This window comes from Muntiacus reevesi, chromosome 1 (genome assembly GCF_963930625.1).
Source record: "Muntiacus reevesi chromosome 1, mMunRee1.1, whole genome shotgun sequence".
Classification (NCBI taxonomy): domain Eukaryota; kingdom Metazoa; phylum Chordata; class Mammalia; order Artiodactyla; family Cervidae; genus Muntiacus; species Muntiacus reevesi.
Genome location: NC_089249.1, coordinates 119,690,907 through 119,717,456, shown reverse-complemented (window position 1 = coordinate 119,717,456; position 26,550 = coordinate 119,690,907). Strand labels below are relative to the sequence as shown.

General features: G+C 38.8%; 2 protein-coding genes across 3 annotated transcripts in view; one reads left to right on the top strand and one right to left on the bottom strand.

The window, feature by feature from the left end:
- Window positions 1-26,550, top strand: part of DNAI3 (dynein axonemal intermediate chain 3) — a 79,895-nt gene that overhangs the window by 41,765 nt on the left and 11,580 nt on the right. For both annotated transcript variants that reach the window (XM_065928064.1, XM_065928055.1), the window contains 5 exons: window positions 171-244; window positions 3,133-3,280; window positions 4,575-4,662; window positions 14,692-14,822; window positions 20,223-20,286. In XM_065928064.1, coding sequence (XP_065784136.1) covers window positions 171-244; window positions 3,133-3,280; window positions 4,575-4,662; window positions 14,692-14,822; window positions 20,223-20,286 — 505 coding nt within the window. The remainder of the gene's footprint in view (window positions 1-170; window positions 245-3,132; window positions 3,281-4,574; window positions 4,663-14,691; window positions 14,823-20,222; window positions 20,287-26,550) is intronic.
- LOC136163608 (heterogeneous nuclear ribonucleoprotein A1-like) lies at window positions 11,012-11,980 on the bottom strand. The gene has a single exon (XM_065928042.1). It carries the CDS (start codon window positions 11,978-11,980, stop codon window positions 11,030-11,032), a length of 951 nt encoding a protein of 316 aa, XP_065784114.1. The 3' UTR covers window positions 11,012-11,029.

The following is a 26,550-nucleotide window of genomic DNA, read 5'->3' as shown; positions in this document are numbered from 1 at the left end:
TGTCAGAATTATATTTGATTTCAAAACCTTCCAGTTTCCAAATTCTGTGTGTGTTTTATGTTCTTTTAAAAAATGTTAAAGAAGAAAAAATTTTAACATAAAAAGCTTTGAGAAAAAAGTCATCACTGTTCTAGGTACACAGAACTTATTTCTAGCATTTTTAAAAATAGATTAACAGATTGGGAAATGTCTTTGAAAATCGAAGTGGAATATCCTGTCAACTTGTCACTTGTTCGGCAGACTGGTATGTCTTATTTTAATCATTACCTATTTGTTTTCAAACAATATATTTTTTATCTGATGCTTATAAGATTGTTGTGCTCTTCTGTTCCTTAAATAATCTTTGTTGCAGCAATTAAGCCTAATTAACTAGAGGACAAAATTTTACATTGTTGCTGGTTTTAAAAAAATCTTCTTTTGGATATGGATATATTGTAAAAAGAAGAATGAACTAGATTTCATGGTTGGTAATATTGTATAAACATCCATAATTATCCTGGTTCTTCATAGTCCCATATTTGTAATTTTGCAATGTTTGTTTATATTCAATTTTATCTCATAATTATGAAGATGACAACATTTAATTGGGAAAGTTTCTTTTAGAAGGTGGAAGAGACTTGCATCTTTTATTGTATATTTATTACAAGTGTTTTTATAAATAATTCAGTAACTATGTTGAAGGATGTTTATTTTTAAAACTTGTATCCCTCAATTTATAGAACTGAAAATTCATAGTGAAGTAGGACATATCAATGGGAATAGTATTATCTACATCCAGATACTAGCAAAACTTTACAATTCCAAATAGCTTTGACTCCCGTGGAAATCACAACACCTTCAGCTTTGGGCACTGATTGCAGCAGAAGCCGGAGAAGGCAGTGGCAACCCACTCCAGTGCTCTTGCCTGGATAATCCCATGGACAGAGGAGCCTGGTAGGCTGCAGTCCATGGGGTTGCTAAGGGTCGAACACGACTGAGTGACTTCACTTTCACTTTTCACTTTCATGCATTGGAGAAGGAAATGGCAACACACTCCACCGTTCTTGCCTGGAGAATCCCAGGGACTGGGGAGCCTGGTGGGCTGCTGTCTGTGGGGTCGCACAGAGTCGGACACGACTGAAGTGACTTAGCAGCAGCAGCAGCAGCAGCTGTGGAATGGCAGATGAAGGCATAAATAACTTTAATTAATTAATCCTTTGGGCATGTATTGGGTAAGGTTCTGTGATTACAAGCAACAGAAATTGACTATAGTTACCTTAAGTGGACAAAATTAATTTATTGGAAGTTTATGCCAATACTGTAATACATGCTTTAGCAGGTTAACTCTTTTCATATTGTCAACAACCTTGAAAAAATACTTACGGATTGAGGAAATGAGGCTTTGAAGGCAAATACATCATCTATCTATAGCTCACTATATATATAGTGAATAACCAGAATGAATGGCCAGCCTCTTCATCTGACGGGATCGGTCCAACCATTGTACCACTGTTCAAGATTCAGAGAAGAGATAAACCCAGAAATAAACCCATACATCTGTGGTTAACTGATTTTCAACAAGGGTACCAAGGCAATTTAGTGGAGAAAAATAGTGTTCAACAATGGTGCTAGGACAAATAGGTATGTACCTGCAAAGGAATTACCTCACACTCTATACAAAATTAATTGAAAATGAAATAAAGAGCTAAATGTAAGAGTTAAAACTAAACAGCTCTTAGAAGAAAACATGGACACACATAAATATAAGTGTTTATGGCCTTGGATTAGGTAATGATTTCCTAGATATTACACCAACAAAGGAAAAGTAAATCAGAATCACTTTTGATTATATACCACTTCATTAGATAGCCAAAATAAAAAAGACCAAAAAATAGTAAGTGTTGTTGAGAATGTAGAGGAATTGGGATCTTCAAGACAAAAGAAATAATACATTTGGTGAGGATGTAGAGAAATTGGAATTCTCAAAAATGATTCAATTGTTTTGGAAAACAATCTTAACAGTTCCTCAAAAGATTAAACATAGGTGCAACCATGTAACCCAGCAATTCAAGTCCTTAATATATATCCAGGAGAGATGAAAACCTACACCCACACAAAACTTATCAACAAATGTTCATAGCATGATTATTCATAATAGCAAAAAGGGGAAGTAACCCAGTTTCATTTATTCATTCATCAGTGCATCAAACGATGAAGGGGTAAATAAAATGTAGGATAGTCCATACAATGGAATATTATTTGACAATAAAAAGGAATGATGTACTGATATATACTACAACAGGAATGACCTTCAAAAACATGTTAAGTGAAAGAAGCCAGTCACAAAAGACTACATATTGTATGATTCCATTTATATGAAATGTCCAAAATAGACAAATTTGTAGAGACAGTGAGTAGATTAGTGGTTGCTCAGGGCTAGTGGGAGGGACTGAAGGAAATGGGGAATGATTGGTAATCTGTACACAAATTCTTGGGGGAGAGGTGATATGAAATCTTCTAAAATTGATTTTGGTAATGGTTTGCACAACTCAATGAACATATCAAAAACCACTTAATTCTGTACTCTAAGTGAAAGAAAGTGAAGTGAAAGTATTAGTCACTCAGTCGTGTCCAACTCCTTGCAACCCCATGGACTATAGCCCACCTTGGATTCTCCAGACAAGAATACTAGTGTGGGTTGCCATTCCCTTCTCCAGGGGATCTTCCCCATCCAGGGATCAAACCCACATCTCTTGCATTGTAGGCAGATTCTTTGCCACTGAGCCATCAGGGACACAATTTAAGTGTACTATAAGTGGGTGAATTTTGTGGCATATGAGTTATATTTCAATAAAGTTGTTAAGTTTTTTCAAAAAAGATTATGTCACAAAAGATTGTCAGTTGCCAAACTCAATTACCATGTATGATAATATTAGTCTCAATACTAGCAAAATCATTAAATAATCCTATAAACTTTATAATTCTCTAAAATATGAAATGCAAAATATAGTACCATTTCATTAAAATCTTAATTTTGGAGATGTCAAATATACCATAATCACAATGTTAATATATAGCAGCAAGAATAGTAGTCTTGAGGTTATACCTTTTCTTTGTACTTAGTTAAAAAATAAACTGTAAACTTTTTTTAAGCACAATATGCTTTTGGGATATCAGACCACAGAAAGCCGTAACCCCTCAACCACAGGCAGAGAAAAAGAAAGAAGAAAGTATTGAAATTCCTTTTGATATACCATCTACTTTTTTGCATCTAGATCTCAGCTGGAAACCTCTCTCAAAGGTAAGTAACATGGGATTTAGTCCATTTTATTTGCCTATATACACTATATAGTTTATATGCATAGATATATATATATAAACACACTTTAAAAGTAGAGCAGCTCAGATTAACACAAGACATTACAACTCGTGTATTCATTCAACCAATAAATTCTTTCATTGAGAGGTATTATAATGTCTGCCTAGGTCAAGACAGAAATCACAGATGGATATTTGTTCATGTATAAGCAAGCAGCAACTTACCAATGTTTTTTTTTAACAATTACTCATTATTGCATAGCAGTTGCTTAAAAATTAGTAAGCTCTTAGGTTAGCCCAGAAAAGCTTATTTTAGCCATCTTATAGCCAAAATTCTACATGTTTTACCCATCAACAGTAAAAACAACACCTATGACCAAATAAAACTGAAGGTAGCTGAAAGAAGAATTATTTGTAGTTGTCTTCAATGGCAGAGCTTGAAGAAAAGTAATTTTAATTTAAGAAAAGTAGGGCCGTGAATGAGATGTATGTGAGAAGTATGAAGAAACTTCTGACATTGAAGGCTTTTTTTCTTTGAAATGTCTATTTCCAAATTTAATATTTTTATTTTCCTTTGATTTCATGCATTTGTTCCCAGTGGAAGGGAAAGCACAGAGGGGTGAGAATATTCATGAAGTAACTAGGATTAGAAATTTTCTGGGCAGAATTTATAGAGCTGTAGATAGTTTTAAAAGGCACAAGTAAACAAAATTCACCTGAGACTAGTTGTATAGCATGTGGACAAAATTTCTAATGGAGAAAAGTGGGGAGGGAGCCATGAGGGGAAAACGTTGTGTGTGATGGTTTCCCATTCTGGAGCAGACCCGGGCCACTGCCGGAACTCAAGGGCTTGTATGTCCCTGAAGGGACTTGACGGCTCCAGTGAGGTGCAAGGTCCCTGCACAACTGTTCAGAGCTTTTATTAACTGAAAGATTTAGGGAACAGGGAAACAGGCCATTATTTTATATTAAAACCAACAATAAGATATTATGAAATAGAAGACAAAACAGTTTGAGAAATTTAACAACATATGAGACTTTGGGATTTGGAAATGAGCCCCCAGACAAGCTCCCCTCAGTAGCCCGGTTTTAGAAACTGTGGTTTGGGTGCTTTCTGTGGGGAAAAGCAACCAAACTCTGAGGAAGAATGGAGAAGGGAGGAAGAGAGGGAAGTAGGGACATGGCCATGGGAGGACAGAGGAAAAGGCAAGAATAAATCAGCCATGGACAGTTTAAGGATATATGGTAATAATCATTCCTATATGCTCTCTCAAAAGATAAGGCTGTCTAAAGGCGAAACAACTTTAGACCACTGCCCAACCAAGCTAAGCCTGAGTGAAGACAATCTCCTTTACAAAGCACAAGGTAACTGCCTTTGCTTATTAAAAAGGCATTTAATAAGGTTCCAGAGTTAGTAGTTTCTTATGTCTAAGGTGACTACTTGCTGGGATAGTTTTAATTTGTAAAAAAAAAAAAAAAAAAAAATACAGAAAAGCCAACCCTCCAGTATGGAATTTAACAATGGCTGTGATAGTTACAGCAAGCACATTAAAACTGCCTGTATACACCAAAAGACTTGGCAGAGCTCAGTTCAGCTCAGTTTCATAGTTATTGAGCACATTCATATATTTTTGAAAGTTCATTATACTAAAAAAGTTTAATGAAGATCACTTAATGAATATGTATGTGCTCAAAGAATAATTCTACAGAATGGAATGCATCTCAAGTCCAGCAAACTAAAATATGAAGTACTCAGAAACAAGCCACCATTCTCAATCAGAATAGAAAAAATTAGTGTTTATACAGCACCATAATAAAACTGAGTAGAGAAAGAACAATTGATTTTTAAATATATCTCAACCTGTATACCCTTTTGGAAGTAATTGAAGGGTGTGCTTGTAAGCTGCCAAAACTTAAAGGTATGGATTAATATCCCACCTGGAGAGCAATGCATAATGAAAGTATACTGGAATCACTAGCATCTGAAGTATTTTCCAAACATTTGCCTTATCAAAAGGATTTACATTTATAAATTGTTCAATGTTAAGTAATAAGACACATAAGAAAAACGTATCAAATAACTAATATCAAGCTTGGGCCAAATTCACCTTGAAGGTGTATTTTTCATAGAAACAACCCAATACCTCATGCTGAAAAGAAAAAAGTGGAATCACAGAATTTTTAGAGACATTTTCAAAGCAATATTAACACATTGCATGTGTTTTATGTATTCGGGCCTCCTTCATTCCAGAGGATGAGTAAGGAGAGCTCCGTCCTCCAACTCCTCCTCTTTGTATTTCATTATTGGTTTCCATGTATTGAATTCCAGTCATGGGTCAGGTACTGTGCTAATATTGCACATGCTTTTATTCATTTAACAGATATTTATGAAGTGTTTATTTTATGCTAGGCCCTGGGAGTGCAATGGTGAGTAAAATAGACACTAGTAATCAGAACAGTCCTACAAGCTGGGAGTTATCATTATCAATGTAAAATTAAGGAAACCAAGATTGTAACTTGTAAAAAGTTATCGATGTCGTAGTCTTATTTTTTTAACCTAATGAAAAAAGATGATCATTAGGGTATTAGTGCTTTTATCCAGTTTATAGTAAGTGTATGATTATGGTCTTTAAAGTGGGGGCTTTTTTTCTTTTTAACCATTTTATTGAGATATAGTCAACATACAATAAAATGCACATGTTAAAATGTTCAATCTGATATATTCTGACATATTAAAAACCCGTGAAACCATCATTGTAATCAAGATAACGAGCTTATCCATCACTTCCAAAAGTTAACTCCTGTAGGGACTCTTTGCAATCCCTTCCTCCAGGACCTCTCCCACCTCCACTCCCAAGCCACCACCGATCCGCTTTATGTCACTTAAGAGTTTGCATTTTCTAGAGTTTTATGTAAATCACACAGTTATACTTTTTGGGTCTGTCTTCTTACAATCAGCTCATTATTTGGGGATTCATCCATGTTGTTGTGCATATCAGTAGTTTATTCCTTTTTATTCCAGGGTAGTATTTCATTGCGTGGATATACCACAGATGTTTATTCATTCCACTGTTGATGGGCATTTGGCTTGTTTTCAGCTAGGACATAAATAAAGCTTCTGTGAATGTTCATATACAAGTCTTTGTATGGACATATGCTTTCATTTGTCTTGGGTAAACATCTAGGAATGGACTGATTAGATCATATGGCAGATGTATGTTTAACTTTTAAATAAACCACCAGTGTTTTCCAAAGTACTTGTACCCTTTTACATTTCCCCCTGGCAGTATATGAGAGTTTCCTGTTCTCCTACATCCTCACAAACAGTTGGTGTGATTGGTCCTTTTAATTTAATCATTCTGAAATATGGTGTGTGTGTTCTTTGCCAACTCAGCTGTGTCCAACTCTTTGCAACCCCATGGTCTGTAGCCCACTAGGCTCCTCTGCACATGGAATTTTTCAGGCAAGAATACTAAAATATGTTATTGATATCTTAGTCTTTATCTTAAAGATGTTGACCATATTTTCATGTATTTATTTGCCACCTGTATACCTTCTCTGGGAAAGTGTCCAAACCTTTTGTCAATTTTTAAGTTGTATTGTTTGATTTCCTATTATTGAGCCTTATGAATTCCTAATATAATCGCATACTAGTCCTTTATCAAATACATGATTTGCAAATATTTTCTCCCAGCCTGTGATTTATACTCTAATAAATTGTTGTTATTCTCCTAACATTTCCTTTGAAAAGCAGAAGTTTTTAATTTTAATAAAGCTAATTTATGCTCCTTCTTGACCCAAAGCAGAGGTCTTTCTAAAGTGTACTTTTTAAAATGCATTATGAGATATGACTACTTACTTTAAAAAAAAACAAAACAGATGAATTGTAACTTTAACATTCAAGTGAGTATAATTTCTATTGATCCTTCATTTCTTTACATTAGACTCTTAGCCCATCTCTTTGTGAAGATTGCCTAAATATGTTATCATCTCAGGAGACAGAAACCTTTTTTTCCTTAGAGAACAGCATATTTCATTTTAGTGTAGGCACAGCTAACAATAGGGAATGGGCACATAAAGCTCAATGTGGTAACAGCATTATTTAGAAATACTGTCATCCTTTAACTCTTAAAGGATAATTTTCTCATTGTTATTATCTTCATATCTGTGTCTATTCAAAACATTTATTAAATTCCTATAAAGTGCCAGTATCCAAGGACATATCTGTGCATAGACAAGTCCCTACTTTCAAGGAACTTACATTCTGGTGGGACATACACTAAAATAAATGACAAATACATACCTGCATCTGCTTAAAGAAGTGCCTATATAAAATAAAACTTGAATCATGCCCCAAATGCCATCAAACAGGAGCTTCATCAAATGAATGTTCTCTTTCCAGACAAAATCATTTTGTTGAGCTTTTTTGGTTGAGTCACTAAGTTGTGTCTGACTCATGATCCCACGAACTGCAGCCCACCAGGCTCTTCTATCCATGGGATTATCCAGGCAAGAATACTGGAGTGGGTTGCCATTTCCCTTTCCAGGGGATCTTCCTGACCCAGGGATCAGACCCAGGTCTCCTGTGTTGTAGGCAGACTCTTCACCAACTGAACCACCAAGGAAGCCCAAAGTCACTCAGTCATGTTTGACTCTCTAATCCCATAGTTAGATCTCCAACTCCTGATAGCTGACCAGCGACAGGAGGCAGAACACGGCCATAGTAATGCCTTTAGAGATAAGAGGCATGTGTTAGAAAGATCCAGGGGATCACCAAGTTAAATCTTTCACTTGATCCCCTGGATCTTTCTAACATATACTTCTTATGGCCCTTGGGGATTTCTTAGAAAAAGGCATATTTGACTAAATCAGCTCAGAAAGGAGATATGGACATATGTTTTTAATTCTCATCTGAGACTGTAGTTGGCCATGTCCTCTTACCTGTATTAAGTTGATATGTCAACAGAACCATAAATCAGAAAAAGACTTAACTTTCATTTGGTGATCGCCTGGCTCTTTCTAACATATGCCTCTTATCTCTAAAGGCATGACCATGTCCTGCCTCCTGTTGCCGGTCACCTTTCAGGAGCTGGAGATCTAACTATGGTATTTTGAGATCTTCCTTGCACACACTGCCGTCTATCCACCTACTCTGGTCAGATTTTGGACCTGCTGATTAGAACACACTCATAGGCTTCACTATCACATTTTGCTTGTTATGATGGGTTCACTGACCAGGAATCACAGGTTCATGCTGTTCTATCATCATTTTCCTGAGAACTCCTTCCGTTTGTGTCTGGTACTCTGTTGCCATCTGGTGGCCACAGGCCTGCCATGTTAGAGCCATAAAAGTCAGTGCTCTTCTAAAGAGTAACTTTTTGGTAAGGTTTTTTAATTTTTGCAATCAGTCTGAATCTCCTTTCTTAAAAAAGAATTCTTTCTATATTTCTTAAAACTTCTCTTGCTATTGTGAATGGGGATTCTTTTTTTTAATTATAATTTTGAATGTATATTAGGTATAAGACAATGCTGATTTCAAAGCAACTAACTTGCCTAAATCTTTTAGTTTATCTAGAGATTCTCTTGAATTTTCTTTGAAAGCAACTCTGTGAATCTTATGCACTTTGTCCTTTCTATCCATTTCTTTCATGGTAAATTTTTTCTAATGTTCTTTTAAATAGTGATCTTCAGAGAGATTTTCAGGTGCCAATTTTATGAGCCCAATTGTTGTTATCTCCTCTTATCAAGAAAAGCACTAAAGTCCTTCATGGTGATGACAATTCCTCATGATACCAGAAGCTTCACAGGACTAGTAGAAACCTTCTGGAAAAATATGTGCTTGATTGCATATATTCTCTTTTCACCAAAATCACATATACAGTCACCTTTCCCCCCTGCCTCTTTGGGAGTAATTTTTCAGAGTTTTTTGAGGTGCTGTCTTTATATCCTTATAAGCAATAGGATGTGGATTTTGGAGGCTGGGTTTAAATCCAAAAGCCACAATTTATTATTTGAACAGATCTCTCTGTGCCTTTTCCCCCCCATGTGTTTGAAAGGAGAGAGATGAAAATAAGGGGAGTAAATAATAGCAATAACTACCTCCTACAGTGCTATGAAGATAAAATGAGCGAATACATGTAAGCTGTAAGAACTGCCTATCACCAACTCGCAGTCAGCATTAGCTACCATCTGTAAGACCTTGGGCAAGCTACTAATCTCTCTGACCCTCAGTTTACTCACCCTTGAAAGAGGATTAACACTTCAACACCTTGGGAGTTATTGTGAGAATGGAATGATATGACTTAGTGCACACAGCTTAGTGCCTGGTATGTAGTCAGCACTCAGTAAATGTTAGCAACTATTAGCAGCTGCTGATGGAAAATTCATGACCTGTGTGGATGATGTTGAATTCAATACATATCCAAGTTATTCCAAGCAAGTCTGAATAAATGCAACTGATGATAACATTTCCCTCAGGCCTCATCCTCTTTGACTATCACACCAAATATTACTGACTAAGCCCATCTTCTTGGAGCTCTCAGCTTGAATTCTGAGATTTTCCTGATCCCTCTTTAGTTTCCCTCCTCTGATCTGTTTCCTGGCTCCATCTCACCTGGCTGCCCTCCCATCAGGAATTTACCTCAAGCTCTAACTTCAGCTGTGTGTTTTCCCAGCTGCACACTCCCCCTTTGATAACATAAGTGTACTCCCCACCTGTGCTGAGAATCCTTAAGTCTTCTCTCTCACTGTCTCTTTGTACGGAACCCACCCTACCCATACAGGATCAGTGCATCTGGAATAGAGCTCATCACGTGAGTCATCCCTGCCTCTCTCCTCAGGCTTCATGCCCAGTCTCTCACAGAGGATAACTAAATCTGTCCACAATGCCTTTTCCTTTTCACACATTTACCTTGCCTTTGCATTATCAGCAGTGACCCTTGGATGAGGCACTTGGTCCCCTTGTTAGACCAGGGGAGCACTCCCTCAGGAAACATTTTTTTTTGAGGGTATTAAATCTTTTATTGATTACACATGATAATGGATGATACACAAGCTTCATTCCCAGGGTCTATAACTGTAACTGGTACCATAATTCAATTTAGATATATTGCATAGTATTTGCCAACAAGCATTAATAACCAAAAAAAAAAAAAAAACCTCCATGACTTTGCATGGGTGACCCTTTAAATGGTGAACTCCAGGTCACAACACAGTAACTGTCGGTTCAACTACACCAAGGTTCTGAAGACAACAGCTTCTCCACCAAAGCAGGTTGTAAGTAAATTTCAAAAGGAACCTGGCATCACCCTGAAGGAATTCTAACTTCACATTGTTGGGGTAGTTTACCAAAATGGCTTCAGAGTAGACTAACTTTACACAGCACATTAAAAAAAAAAAAGAAAAGACATTTATTCTACGTCATGATCAGACTATTACATTTAGCAATCAACAGCATGGGTGCAAAAACAAAGTACATTAAAAGCCTTTGTTGGAATGCTTTACACTTTCCACAGAACAGAAACTAAAATAACCTGCTATACAATTAGTCACAAGTACAGTCTTTGAGTTTTTTGCCCATAGACATGAGTATTGTCTAAAGCATGTCTTCTTCGTAGCAGCTAGGCCCTGCCACCACTGTGCTTGGCTGAGTTCACAAATCTCTTGCAACCTGTAGCTTCCCTGTCACTCCTCTGGCTCTCCTCTCCTGCTGAGCTTTGTTTCCTGGCAGTAATTAAAACCTTCTGCCACTGCCATAGCTACTGCTGCTGCTGGAACCACCAGAGCCACCTTGGTTTCGTGGTTTAGCAAAGTATTGGCCTCCACCACCATAGGGGCCAGAACTTCTGCCTCCAAAGTTTCCTCCTTTCATGGGTCCAAAATTTGAAGATTGATTGTTGTAACTGCCAAAATCATTGTAGCTTCCACCACCTACAAAATTGCTTCCATCATTACCAAATCCATTATAACCATCCCCACTGCCACCATATCCGCCACCACCACGGCTGCCACCAAAGCCACCTCGACCACTGCAGTTTCCTCCACGACCAAAGTTGTCATTCCCACCAAAACCACCTCCGCGACCGCCACCAAAGTTTCCAGAACCACTTCGACCTCTCTGGCTGGATGAAGCACTAGCCATCTCTTGCTTAGACAGGGCTTTTCTCACTTCACAGTTGTGGCCATTCACAGTGTGGTATTTCTGAATGACAATCTTGTCTACAGAGTCATGGTCATCAAAGGTTACAAAAGCAAAGCCTCTCTTTTTGCCACTGCCTCGATCAGTCATGATTTCAATTACTTCAATTTTCCCATACTGTTCAAAATAATCTCTCAGGTGATGTTCTTCAGTGTCTTCTTTAATGCCACCAACAAAAACCTTTTCCACAGTTAAGTGGGCACCAGGTCTTTGAGGATGCTCTCTTTGGAAGGCCCTCTTTGGTTCCACAACTCTTCCGTCCACCTTGTGTGGCCTTCCATTCACCTCCTCCACCGTGGCGTATGTGACAAACCCGAAGCCTCTGGAGCGCTTGGTGTTTGGATCCCTCACTACCACACAGTCTGTGAGTGTTCCCCATTGCTCAAAAAGGCTCCTCAGACCCTCATCAGTTGTTTCGAAGCTCAATCCTCTGATGAAGAGCTTCCGCAGCTGTTTCGGCTCTTTGGGAGACTCTGACTTAGACATGACGGCAGTGGAGGGGGGAAAGACTTCAGTGATACTATCTCGGCAGCATCCATGGGCAGAAAGGAGTAACCTAACGAACGTATCTCAGGAAACATTTTTAAGGCACATATTCCCAATGAACATGTATTTATTTACAATGTATTTATGTATGTTCTACTCTGGTAATATATTTATGTACATTATTTTAAAAAGAGAAAAACAGACATAAAAATGAGAATGAACAATTTGAAATAAATATTTTAATGATTTTAATTTTGTGTGTTAAATAGATATGAAATGCCTTTTTTGCTCTTGCTACATGCATTGTGAATAATATCTTTTAGTAAGAACAATGTGGTTGAATGTGTCTAGTTATTTCTTGAAATGTTGATGACACTGTGTAATACAGCTAGTTAAAGATTCCATGTTTGGCTTACTTTGGTACTTGTTTTTAATGTCTTACCCAGTGTGAAAAGGATTGCTCAAAGTGTACAGATCCCAAACGAAGGAAGTGTTGGTTGACTATGATTACTAAGTCGTGATGATTATCTTTTACTTTTGTCTGAAATTATGGGAAAGTGTTTTTGAAATGCAAAATGTATTTTTAGTATAGTTGAAGTTTTCTTCTCCTATTTGGTTTTCATTTATACTTTTGTTGGTTTTTCCATGGTTGATATAACCCAGAGGATATATTAAGGGTGTGTGTGATGAGTAAAGTATTGTGAGCTTACATTTCTTTATGATCTCTCCCAGAAATATAATATCACATAAAAAAATAAGTGATTTGGAAAAATGCTCAAGATAAATCTTTAAGAGAATAGAAAAGAAGGATGAAAAGCTGGAAAACCCACTTAAAAAATAAATTGTCTACCTATAATCACCAAAATGTAATAGAGGAAAATAGACAAATATTTTAATAATGATACCTCTGGGAAATATGATAATGAATGATTTTTGCTCTTTTATTCATGCTTTTCTCTCTTTTTGAAAGCTTCAATTAACATTTATTAATTTAAGATCTCAAAAAATAGCATTTATTAATTTTAGATTAATTAAAATTAATCAGATGCTTTTAAAAATATAAAAGTTAGAGATGACATTTGAATTTCACCCCCTAGTTTAGCTGTGCTCTCACTGTTTGCATGGAGAGCTATGGTATAGTATAATCACTGATGTTCATAAACAATAAACCTGAAATAATCGGCCAGCATTAAATAATGTTCAACATGCTGTGTTTATGACAAACACAAGTAACACATTAAATGGATTTAGTTTTTAGAATTAAAAAAATTGACACATAAAAGGCTAACCTTGAATTTTTTTTAAAAATTGCTATATGATGCCAACTGTATAAAAATGATGTGAATTGCTCGTTAGAGATTGTCAAGGGTGTTAATTCAAGGGAAATATCAATGATATCTCTTATTGAGAAAATTCAAGGGTGTTATATAACCTAGAGGATGTATTTTGTGTCCAGTATACTGTCAATAATTCTGAGATGATATAGGTATTGTACAAGTGACTTTCAGACTGTGCCATGGAAACTTTTAGAGCCCCTGAAAAGTGGGCAGAGGAGTCTTCCTTTTCCCACCCAGGAAACACTTACCAGAGCAGTGTAGCTTTGATCAGGTTTACAGGCAAGGGATTCCATATAAACTTTGGCTTGAAAAAGGCATTCTTTGCAAATCAAAACCACAATGAGGTACCATTACACGCCAGTCAGAATGGCTGCTATCCAAAAGTCTACAAACAATAAATGCTGGAGAGGGTGTGGAGAAAAGGGAACCCTCTTACAATGTTGGTGGGAATGCAAACTAGTACAGCCACTATGGAAAACAGTGTGGAGATTCCTTAAAAAACTGGAATTAGAACTGCCATATGACTCAGCAATCCCACTTCTGGGCATACACACTGAGGAAACCAGATCTGAAAGAGACACGTGCACCCCAATGTTCATCACAGCACTGTTTATAATAGCCAGGACATGGAAGCAACCTAGATGCCCATCAGCAGATGAATGGATAAGAGAGCTGTGGTACATATACACAATGAAATATTACTCAGTCATGAAAAAGAACACATTTGAATCAGTTCTATGAGATGGATAAAACTGGAGCCCATTATACAGAGTGAAGTAAGCCAGAAAGATAAAGACCAATACAGTATACTAACACATATATATGGAATTTAGAAAGATGGTAATGATAACCCTATATGCAAAACAGAAAAAGAGACGCAGATGTATAGAACAGACTTTTGGACTCTATGGGAGAAGGCGAGGGTGGGATGATCTGAGAGAACAGCATCAAAATATGTATATTATCAAGTGTGAAACAGATCACCAGTCCAGGTTGGATGCATGAGACAAGTGCTCGGGGCTGGTGCACTGGGATGACCCAGAGGGATGGGATGGGGAGGGAGGTGGGAGGGGGGTTCAGGATGGGGAGCACATGTAAATCCATGGCTGATTCATGTCAATGTATGGCAAAAACCACTACAATATTGTAAAGTAATTAGCCTCCAACTAATAAAAATAAATGGAAAGAAAAAAAAAAGAAAAAGGCATTCTACTGCTAAATTAGAAGTCTAAAAATTCTTGGACTTATGCCCACAACACTGGGGAGGAAGTAGGGTAGATATGTGTGACAAAGGACAGAGAATATAAACTAATCATATTTTAGAAGATCTTTCAATGTAAATATGTGCTTCTTCTATCCAAATGTCTCTAAAAGAAAAAATATTAGCCCAGAGCAAAGCAGTGAAGGCAGGAGAAATGAACCCATACCAGAATCTGGAGAATGCATTGAACAATATTCTCAAGCCAATAGATGACTTCTGCACCAAGTTCTTTGTGGGAACAGAGGTGAGTTGGAATTACCTGCTTCTAAAATTAGCATTTAAATTACATTTAAATATATGATTATGGCCTCTATAGTATGTTTGTCTTATGAGGGGTTACAATACTTTTTTTAGTCTTCTTTTAGCTTAAAATATTAATCTTGTTTTCATATTTTTATATGCTTGCTTAGATTTAAAAATTTTAACCTCACTGTCTCATAGATTCATATTTGGATAGTCTATCAAGTTCTTAGATGTCTTTAAATTCATAAATATGAGCAGTCAATAAAATTAGATATAACTTTTTACTAATAAAAGCCTATAAAATGAGGTATGACTTTTTACTAATAAAAGACTATAAAAGTAGGTATGACTCTTTTTACTAATAAATTATCAACTTGCAAATATTTATCAAACACCTATACCATATGGAAAAACCATGCTAAGTGTTTCAAATTTACTAAGAAAATATATTGCTTTGTTAGGTCAGTACAATCTAGTAGGAGAGTGAAAAACTCACTCAATTCAAAAGGTAAATAGCAATTGGACATAGTAACAATAATGACAATATATGCATAACATATAATATATATGTTTTATATATATTATATATATATAATAACAATAATGACAAAATATGCATAAACATGAAATTTACCATCATAACCATTTTTGTGTGTACCATTCAGTGGTACTAAGACATTCGTATCGTTGAGTAACTCTCACCACCATTCGTCTTGAGAACTATTTCATTATCCCAAATTAAAGTTTTGTCCCAGTTAAAGCAGTAACTGCATTCCCTACTGATTCCAGCTCCTGGCAACCACATTTCTACTTACTTTCTCAATGAATTTGACTATTTTAGTAGTCAAATGTAAGTGGAATCATATAATATTTGTCTCTGTGCACACTGAAGTTTTATAAGTCAGGGATGACAGCTTTAGAAAGAAAATCTTTAAGATGAACTATGGATGGAGTTTCCTGACATTGTAGAGGAGACAGGGATCAAGACCATCCCCAAGAAAAAGAAATGCAAAAAAGCAAAATGGCTGTCTGAGGAGGCCTTACAAATAGCTGTGAAAAGAAGAGAAGCAAAAACCAAAGGAGAAAAGGAAAGATATAGCCATTTGAATGTAGAGTTCCAAAGAATAGTAGAGATAAGAAAGCCTTCCTCAGTGATCAATGCAAAGAAATAGAGGAAAACAATAGAATAGGAAAGACTAGAGATCTCTTAAAGAAAATTAGAGATACCAAGGGAACATTTCATGCAAAGATGGGCTCAATAAAGGACAGAAATGGTATGGACCTAACAGAAGCAGAAGATATTAAGAAGAGGTGGCAAGAATACACAGAAGAACTGTATAAAAAAGATCTTCATGACCCAGATAATCACGATGGTGTGATCACTCACCTAGAGTCAGACACCCTGGAATGTGAAGTCAAGTAGGCCTTAGGAAGCATCACTATGAACAAAGCTAGTGGAGGTGATGGAACTCCAGTTGAGCTATTTCAAATCCTAAAAGATGATGTTGTGAAAGTGCTGCACTCAATATGCCAGTAAATTTGGGAAACTCAGCAGTGGCCACAGGACTGGAAAAGGTCAGTTTTCATTCCAATCCCAAAGAATGCTCAAACTACCGCACAATTGCACTTATCTCACACACTAGTAAAGTAATGCTTAAAATTCTCCATCCAGGCTTCAGCAATACATGAACCATGAACTTCCAGATGTTCAAACTGGTTTTAGAAAAGGCAGAGGAATCAGAGATCAAATTGCCAACATCCACTGGATCATCAAAAAAGCAAGAGAGTTCCAGAAAAACATCTGTTTCTGCTTTATTGACTACGCCAAAGCCTTTGACTGTGTGGATCACAATAAACTGTGGAAAATTCTGTAAGAGATGGGAATACCAGACCACCTGACCTGCCTCTTGATAAACCTGTATGTAGGTCAGGAAGCAACAGTTAGAACTGGACATGGAACAACAGACTGCTTCCAAATAGGAAAAGGAGTACGTCAGGCTGTATATTGTCACCCTGCTTATTTAACCTATATGCAGAGTACATCATGAGAAACGCTGGGCTGGATGAAGCACAAGCTGGAATCAACATTGCCAGGAGAAATAATCAATAACCTCAGGTATGCAAATGATACCACCCTTATGGCAGAAAGTGAAGAAAAACTAAAAAGCCTCTTGATGAAAGTGAAAGAGGAGAGTGAAAAAGTTGGCTTTAAGCTCAACATTCAGAAAACTAAGATCATGGCATCTGATTCCATCACTTCATGGCAAATAGATGGGGAAACAGTGGAAACAGTGGCTGACTTTATTTTTGGGGGCTCCAAAATCACTGCAGATGGTGACCGCAGCCATGAAATTAAATTACTCCTTGGAAGGAAAGAAAGCTATGACCAACCTAGATAGCATATTAAAAAGCAGAGACATTACTTTGTCAATAAAGGTCCGTCTAGTCAAGGCTATCGTTTTTCCAGTGGTCATGTATGAATGTGAGAGTTGGACTATAAAGAAAGCTGAGCGCAGAAGAATTGATGCTTTTGAACTGTTTTGTTGGAGAAGACTCTTGAGAGTTCCTTGGACTGCAAAGAGATACAACCAGTCCATCCTAAAGGAGATCAGTCCTGGGTGTTCATTGGAAGGACTGATGTTGAAGTTGAAACTCCAATATTTTGAACACCTGATGCGAAGAGCTGACTCATTTGAAAAGACCCTGATGTTGGGAAAGATTGAGGGCAGGAGGAAAAGGGAACGACAGAGGATGAGATGGTTGGATGGCATCACTGACTCAATGGACATGAGTTGAGGTAAGCTCCAGGAGTTGGTGAAAACAGGGAGGCTTGGTGTGCTGCAGTTCATGGGGTCGCAAAGACTCGGAATCAACTGAGTGACTGAACTGAACTCACTGAAAGCACGATACCCTTGGTTTTAACTCCTTTTCAGTGTCTTCTTCATGATACAGGAAAAATCCAAACTCCTTACACCAAGGCCTGTACGTTCCTGCATAAGTTGCCTCCTTTCTCTCTCTCTACCTCATCTGTATCAATTTCCTCACTCTGTCTGCTCTGATTTTTTTCTCTCTCTCATTTTTTGTACCAAACTCTTTCCTGCCTTTCAGGTCCCTACACTCCTTGGAATAAATGACATTCATTCAGCAGTTATTTATTGATCATTTAATATATGCTGGGCACTGTTCTTCACCCAGGGAACACAGCAGTGAACAGAACAGCTAGAATTCCCTGCCCTCTAGGGGCTGACATTCCAGTGGGACACGCTTCTACCAGCCCTTGATGTGGCTGACTGATCCTTCTACTTTGGATAGAGAATTTAAAGGAGTTTAAGGGGGGCAGAGGGCTGCATCAGGAGGGAGTAGAGCCTTGGAAGCAGAGAGGCCAGGTTGACAGTGATCTCTGGTGGGCCCACCCAGGGGTGAAGAGAGCCTGAGCAGTGGGGACGAGAATGTCACATAGGTGTAGGGGGAGTGAAAGTGTCAGAACTAAGTAACCAGATGGAGAGGGATGTGAAGGTTTCTAGCCATGTAGCTGGCGATATAATGGGTGTATGTGCATGTGTGCTAAGTCACTTCAGTCATGTCCAACTCCTTGTGACCCTATGAGCTGAAGCCCACCAGGTTCCTCTGTCCATGGGATTCTCCAGGCAAGAATACTGGAGTGGGTTGCCATGCCCTCCTCCAGAGGATGCCCACCGCCCCCACCCGCCAGGGATCAAACTCATGTCTGCCTGTGTATCCTGATTTGCAGGTAGATTCTTCACCCACTGAACCACCTGGGAAGCCCAATATAATGGGCTCTCAACAAATATTTATTAATTGGGTACAAACTATTCCTTTGACTCAGTTCAATGTCAAAGTTCCTCATTTCAGCTATGAGAGCCAGGAGACTCTCCTAGAGGACTTTGGCAAAGGCTGAGGTCACATATGTAAAGCTCCTGACAACTCCAACAAGCACTGTCAGTTCAGTTAAGTTCAGTTCAGTTGCTCAGTTGTGTCTGACTCTTTGTGATCCCATGGACTGCAGCACACCAGGCCTCCCTGTCCATCACCAACTCCCAGAGTTTAGTCAAACTCATGTCCATTGAGTCGGTGATGCCATCCAACCATCTTGTCCTCCGTTGTCCCCTTCTCCTGCCTTCAATCTTTCCCAGTATCAGGGTCTTTTCCAGTGAGTCAATTCTTTGCATTAGGTGGCCAAAGTATTGGAGTTTCAGCTTCAGCATCAGTCCTTCCAATGACTATTCAGGATTGATTTCCTTTAGGATGGACTGGTTGGATCTCTTTGCTATCCAAGGGACTCTCCAGAGTCTTCAACACCACAGTTTATGGTGTTGGAGTAAATCATAGCCCCAAGGGTGACGTGTACAGTAGACATATCCCAGGTGCCTGTTCCCTTAGGTTGTGTACCAAGAGGGGAGGGAAGACTTGTGCTCAGACTCTGAATTTCCAGCACCAAACACAGTCCTTGTCTGTCAAGTGAGTTGACGTGGATGAATAAAAGCACAGATGAGTGAAAGAGTGACCTCGGTTGTTTGAGATTGCCCTACACTTTGTATAAATCAAATGTTTTTCCATCTCCCCTCCCTCACCTATAATCCCAATCCACCCCCTTCTCTGAGTCCTCTTAACTCATTTTTTGATACACCTTTCTCTGTGTTTTCCTCTTGTTATCTGGTGAAAAAAAAAATGAGATTAGGAGATTATGTCTGGGTTTTGCATCTATAGGATAGTGGCATGAGACTAAATTTTTTCTCTAAACCTTTCCCCATCTCTGTCATTCACTGGTTCTCTCTGTCTTTCTCCTCTGAGTGGTAATTTCTGCCTTTTATTTACACCAGTTTCCTTTGTCTTCTCTTCTCCTTAAAATGGCCATAAATAGAACTGGAATATATATTACTTGTTATGTTGTTTGGTTGGAACTCTGTTTCCTGTTCTCAGCATTCAAAGATGATGAGTACTATATGATGAATACATATTTCCTCTTTCTCTCTTATTGCACGATTATTTTGTAACATGCTGAGAACAAATTGCTGAATAAACTAGATGAGATTCCCCCCCCCATTCTGGAGCTTTCCATCCATTGGGACAATTTTCTGTTAACAACAGACTCTGGCAACCCAGCAGTTGGACTTTGTGTAGCTAGATTATTTTCATAATTGCTTGTGTTCTCCCAACCACTATGTGCAGATAAAACTCAACAAATTCATTTGTTTGTTTAATATAAAATCAAGTAATCATTTTTGAACCTTTCCCCATCACCCTCACTGCACCAAACTGTCATTTGATTAAATCAACCTGCTGCTCTGTGTTTGGTTGCAATCAGTCTTAGCACATGAATGTGAGGTGTTTTGTCTCTTAAGTTGTTAGTGTACTCATCGGGAACCTGTCGTGTTTTTAGGAAGGTGAAGTGATATACACAGATTGGAAAATGGAAAGAGACCCTGAAACTGGCCGATTTATGAGTAAGGTTTTTTCTTCTTTATTGTTTCTATATGTTTCCTGTAATCTTTCAATAATTCAATTCGTTTATTTTTAATTGAAAGATAAATGGTCAACAATATTGTGTTGGTTTCTGCCAAACATCAACATGAATCAATCATAGGTATACCTACGTCCCTTCCGTCTCGAACCTCCCTCCCACCTCCCTCCCCATCCCTCCCATCCAGGTTGTTAAAGAGTCACACAGCAAATTCTCATTGACTACCTATTTTACATATGGAAATGTACATGTTTCCATGTTATTCTCCCAAACATCCCACCCTCTTCTTCCTCCCTCCACCATGTCCATAAGTCTGTTCTCTATGTCTGTGTCTCCATTGCTGCCCTGCAAATAGGTTGATCAGTACTATCTTTCTAGATTCCATATATATGCATTAATATACGATATTTGTTTCTGACAGCTTCACCCTGTATAATATGTTCTAGGTTTATCCTATGAGTAAGTTTTGATGATCGCTCCATTATTAATAAGCTATTTCTTTTTCCCGAAGCACTGAGGAGCCCTGGCCTGCCTTAAGAGAGGAAAGGCATGTGAGGTTCTGACCCTACACTTGCTATTGAAGTCAAGGCTTCAGATAAGCCACACCATTGTCACCTAGGAGCCTGTTAGAAAAACAGGATGCTACCCCAGGCCTACTGGATCTAAATACAGATTTTAATAAAATTCCCCAGGTGATTTGTTTTCACACCAGAATTTGAGGAGCACTAATCTGTTGGTGCTTAAATTATGGAGACGTTTGGACAGTTCAATTTTAAAACAACAATGCTGTTTCAATACTTCAGCAGTGTGGAAAACCTGAGTCAAGGTGAAATTATAAGCTAAATTCACCATGATCTTGAAGACCTCAGCACTGTAAGGGAGAAGTAACTCTAGGGGCTGGGACTAGTGGTGTCCATGTGTTCCCCTGATCCTAGGCCCGGACTCTGGGCTGCTGAACAGAGGTATGAGGGTCACACCCAGGTATGAACAAGAATCAGCGTCAATGATTCAGGCTTCCCTGCTGTCTCAAGAATCTGCCTACCAGATGCAGGAGATGCAAGAGACTGGTTCAATCCCTGGGTTGGGAAGAGCCCCTGGAGAAGGAAATGGCAACCCACTCCAGTATTCTTGCCTGGGAAATCCCATGGACCGAGGAGCATGGCAGGCTACAGTCCATGGGGTTGCAGCGGTTGGACATGGCTTAGTGACTAAACCACCACCACTAATAAGCAAAGTTCCCCCGCCAAAGTTCAGAGCCTTGGAGCACACTACAGTTACAACCGCTTGCTTTAATGCTTTGGATTTTATCATGGCATGAGCATATATTTGACCTACTTTTCAGAGTATGGAATAACCATGAGATAAGGAAGAGGCAGCTCCTGGAACCACTTGAACCCTGTGGAGCAGTGAGAAGAAGCAATGAGGCTTGGTTTGCAGAAGGGGGTCTAGTCAGTCCTGTTGGTGGATGGAGCAGATGGACCTATGTGTGAGTGATTGAGGTCCAGAGGTCAGAGCTACCGCCTGCAGGGGACAGTTGTTGGGGCTCAGATCCCCACCTTAATCTTCACTTATGAGTCTGGTTCTACAGGCTAGTGTCTGCCTTAGACCTGCGAAATCAGCTTCATCAGCATTACCTCCAGGGTGCTCATTTTCATCTGGAAACAAAGGCATTCCTACTTTTCTTACACAAGTCTCCTGCCTAGAGACCTAAATATGTGTTATTAATAAGAGTGGGGCATTGAGAGAGGATTGGCTATGACTTAAAAAAGAGTTAAGTGCATGTAGAACCGAGACTGATTTCCCATTTTCCAGTCATTTTCAAGTCCATGATTTAAGGTTGAATTCAACATTATATACTGAGTATAAGATAACATAGTGAATTACATTCAACTACTTTTAGGCTGATTCTGTTTCTATTTATTTACTAATTCATGAATGTTAGTAGGGCATGTGCCGTAGGCCAGGCACACTAGTACATGATAACAGTCTCCTCCACACCCCTGGGATACAAGCTGAGGCAGTGACTCATTTTGTGACACCATGACTTGGTTGTACACAGATGGACATGGGTTCCTCCTGGTCTCAGATTTTCTTGGAGGCTTACCCTAAACTGCTTTTAAGGTAGCCCATGGCAAACAGGTTGAGCTATTTATTTTAAATGAATCGTATTCCATCTACAGAGCCAGTGACAATAAACTTAAAAACCAAAAGCTTTATGTTTATACCTCTTTGATGTTTGTTCTTACTTTCATTCATTCATCAAATCATTACTGAGAATCTACTATGGGCCAGGCACTAGGGATACAAAGATAAGCAAGATAATTTCTCCCCCAAAGGAAATCGCTGATTTATTGGAAGTCAGCCACATAAACAAATGATGACATTACCCTGTCACTGGTGCTGTGGCTAGCAGCAAACACAGAGTGACATGGAATCCCACAAAGAGACCAACTCTCTTGGGTGGTTAAGAAAAGGCCCTACAGGGAGTTTGGGGGAGAACAGATAGATGTGTATGTATGGCTGGATACCTTCTTGTTCACTAAAACTGTTGCAACATTGTTTGTTAATTGGCTATGCATGCTCAGTCACTTCAGTCCTGTCTGACTCTTGTGACCCCTTGGACCACAGCCTGTCAGGCTCCTCTGACCATGGAATTTTCCCGGCAAGAATACTAGAGTAGATTGCCATTTCCTTCTACAGGGGAGCTTCCCAAGCTCCCAGGGATGAAACCCGCATCACCTGTATCTCCTGCATTCCTGGCAGATTCTTTTCCGCTGAGCCACTGGGGAAGCCCTAATTGGTTATACCAGAACACAAAATAAAAAGCTTTAAAAAAGAAAAAAAAAGGAAAAGGCCCCACTATAGAGAGATACAGTTGAACTGGGTCTTAAAGGGTAGATTTCAAATTTTCAGATGAGAAAGACATTCCAGGTAGAAAGAAGAACAAATGCAAAAACACAGAAACTCAGAAGAGCAGCGGACAAGCAGGAAACAGGGAGCCCTCCTGACCGAAGCATAGCAGTGGAGAGGACGACAGCAGCAGGAAGGGCTCCAGGAAGGATGTTTGGTCTAGATGGCAAAGAGCCTGGAGTGCCTCACTAAGCCATGGACCTCATCCTAGTACCATCAATATGATCAGAAAGTCACGCTGTCAGGAGAGCAGGGGTTGGATTACTTTATTGGTGGGTCTTCTAATGGAAGCAGGATAACCAGTTACAATAGCCTAGACGAGGAATGGAGAGGACTGATGTGCAGGTAGGGTGATGAGGATGGACAGAAGAAGAAATTCAAGAGGGAGAGATTTAGAAATAAACATGCCAGGGCTTTGTGACCAGTGGGATATGAGTGGAAAAGTAAAAGAGAAATTGCTTTTAATTTCTTGGCATTTAGTTCATTCCCAAAAAGAAAGAGAGAAATAGAGCTCTCACCACCTACTTAAAGGGCATTTTAAAATCCTCTTCTTACTTTAATACTTTAAAATTACCAATCAAGGATTTTGCAACATGGAAAGTCAAATGACACTTATTCCCATTAGATAATGGTTGAAGTTCAGGCACTGTCAATGTGTAGAGGTGCTGAACTTTAAATTGCACGCCTTACATTCTATGAACTGGCAGTGTTTTCCTTGGGAGTTACCAGCCCAATGGCATTCATAAAGAGCATGGACATTTCCTGAGTAAAGATGAGGCAATTACTAGGACTCATTTTCTCTTGATCTGCCCCAAGTTCAAATATGCAAGGCAAGAAGGAGAGTTTCTTCTTCTGAGAAGAAACTTCTTGAAGATGGATTACCCTGCCTGAGCTATGTGTGATGAAGAAGTCATAATCAAACAAGGCTTCCAGATGACCCAAGAAATACAGGCTGATGTATTTGATGATGATGGCAGTTGACATAATCATCTCATGTACTCAACTCACAAGCTGGCACATGTCATGTGTCAGACACTCTTCCCAGTACTTTCCATGGATTAACTCATTTAATTCTCACAGCAACACTGTGGATTTGAACCCCTTAACCTGTCTGTGCTTACCCCCATCAGGATGCTAAATCCTTCTTTAGATAATGACTCTGGGAACTACTGTTTTATTTGTTTAAGTTTCTTACCTGACTGGGGGCTCTGGCATTTCATTGAATAACTTAAGGCCAGCTCCATTTACTGCTGAATGGCACTAAAGTCTTTCAAAGGACAAAAGGAAGGAAAAGTTTTGTGGGCTGAGAACATTCAACACGTTAAAGCACCAACCTTCATGTCAATGTATGGCAAAAAACCACTACAATATTGTAAAGTAATTAGCCTTCAACTAATAAAAATAAATGAAAGAAAAAAACTGTAATTAAAAAAAAAACTGGAAAAAAAATAAAGCACCAACCTTGATGGTTATCTATATTCCTATCACTGGTGATCATTAAATCTTGCAGAGGGCTTCTAGACTCCTGGATAGCCCTGTTCATAGAGTGAGATGGTATAGGAAATCCCAGCTCAACAAGGACAAAACCAGGATCTGAGAAATACAGCATCAGCAAGAAGAAAGCTGCTGGTTTCCAGGGATCTCCTGCCTTCCCAGGAATCTTCCAGATCACTTCAAGATGGCCTTAGAAATAAGTCTTCTCTGCTGTCTTCAAAATGGAGCTTTGGTTAGAGGAAAACTGGCCTTTTTGTTTGTTTGTTTTTAACTTAGAAGAGCTACAGTTAAATTTATACTTTATAAGGTTTCTCAAATAATTTTTAAATTGAGATAAAATTATACATAAACAAGAAATTTAACATGTTAACCATTTTTTCAGTATAGTTCCATGGTGTCAAGTATATATACAGTGTTGTGCAGCTGGTCTCTAGACTCTTTTCATCTTGTGGAACTGAAACTCTGTTCTAGTTAAACACTAGCTCCCACTCCTCTTTCCTCTCAGTCCCTGGCCACCACCTTTATACTTTCTATCCCTATGAATGTGACTGTCATAAGTACCTCATGTCAGTGGAATCATACAGTATTTGCCTCTTTGTGACTGGCTTATTTCCCTTAATATAGTCAATTTTCATTCATGTTGCAACATATGTCAGAATTCCCTTGCTTTTAAAGGATGAGTAATACTCCATTGTATGGGTATACCACATTCTGCTTATCTATTCATCCATTAATGGACATTTGGGCTGCTTCTACCTTTTCAGTATTGCAAATAATGCTTCTGTGAACATGAATGGACAAAAATCTCTTTGACATTGTGTCAACTTTTTGAAAGATTATTATTATCTTTTTTCTGCTTAATGTTACGTTGGTGTTCTGAGAGAAAAAAAAATCAAACTTTCACGTAGTTATTAATATGTCGAGATTCAGAGTAAGTTGGTGGTTTTAGTACAAAGCAGCCACACACTGTAGTTTGACCTAGACAGGCACATATTTTTAGGGCCATCCCTGGGACTTGTGGGTGTGGGCAGCAAGGCGAGAGGAGCAGCTGGCTCCAAAACCAGGCCAGGGGACAGGAAACCAAGCCACAGCGGAGTAGACAGACCAGGGGAGCAGGAGTACCCTGGTGCCCAGGACAGAGACAAAGGGGAGGTCAGCATTTAATATCCAAACCAGCTCAGCCTCTAGTCTTCCCAGTGGCAATAAGTGGAAAGTACAATGAGCCTGTTGCTCTTACCAGAAACCTGGCTGTCATTCTCAGCACTTCATCTCTTTCACCCCTCCTGTCAACTTTAGCTCACAAATATTTCTTGATTATCCACTCCTCCCTTGCATCTTCATTCAAGTCACCATCCTTTCTCGCCATAACTGCAGCAATCACCTCCCATAGTGTCCCCTCTTTGCTTTTATCTCCTCTGCTCTATTCTTCCCACAGCACTCAGAGAATCGTTTCATATATCAATCAGATCATCTTCTAGCCCTAAAGGACTCGTTAAATCACATTATACTTAGAATGTAATCTAAATGCTTTTCCTAATAAGGCTCTGGGCAGCACCTGGACTCACCAGGTCTTCATTTGCTTCCTATGTTTCACCCTGGGATTATCAATTGTTGTTATTCAGTTGCTCAGTTGTGTCCAACTCTTTGTGACCCTGTGGACTGTAGCATGCCAGGCTTCCCTATTCTTCACTATCTCCTGGAGTTCGCTCAAACTCATGTCCATTGAGTTGGTGATGCCATCCAACCATCTCATCCTCTGACACCCTCTTTTCCTCCTGCTTTCAATCTTTCCCAGCATCAGAGACTTTTCCGTGAGTCAGCTCTTCACATCAGGTGGCCAAAG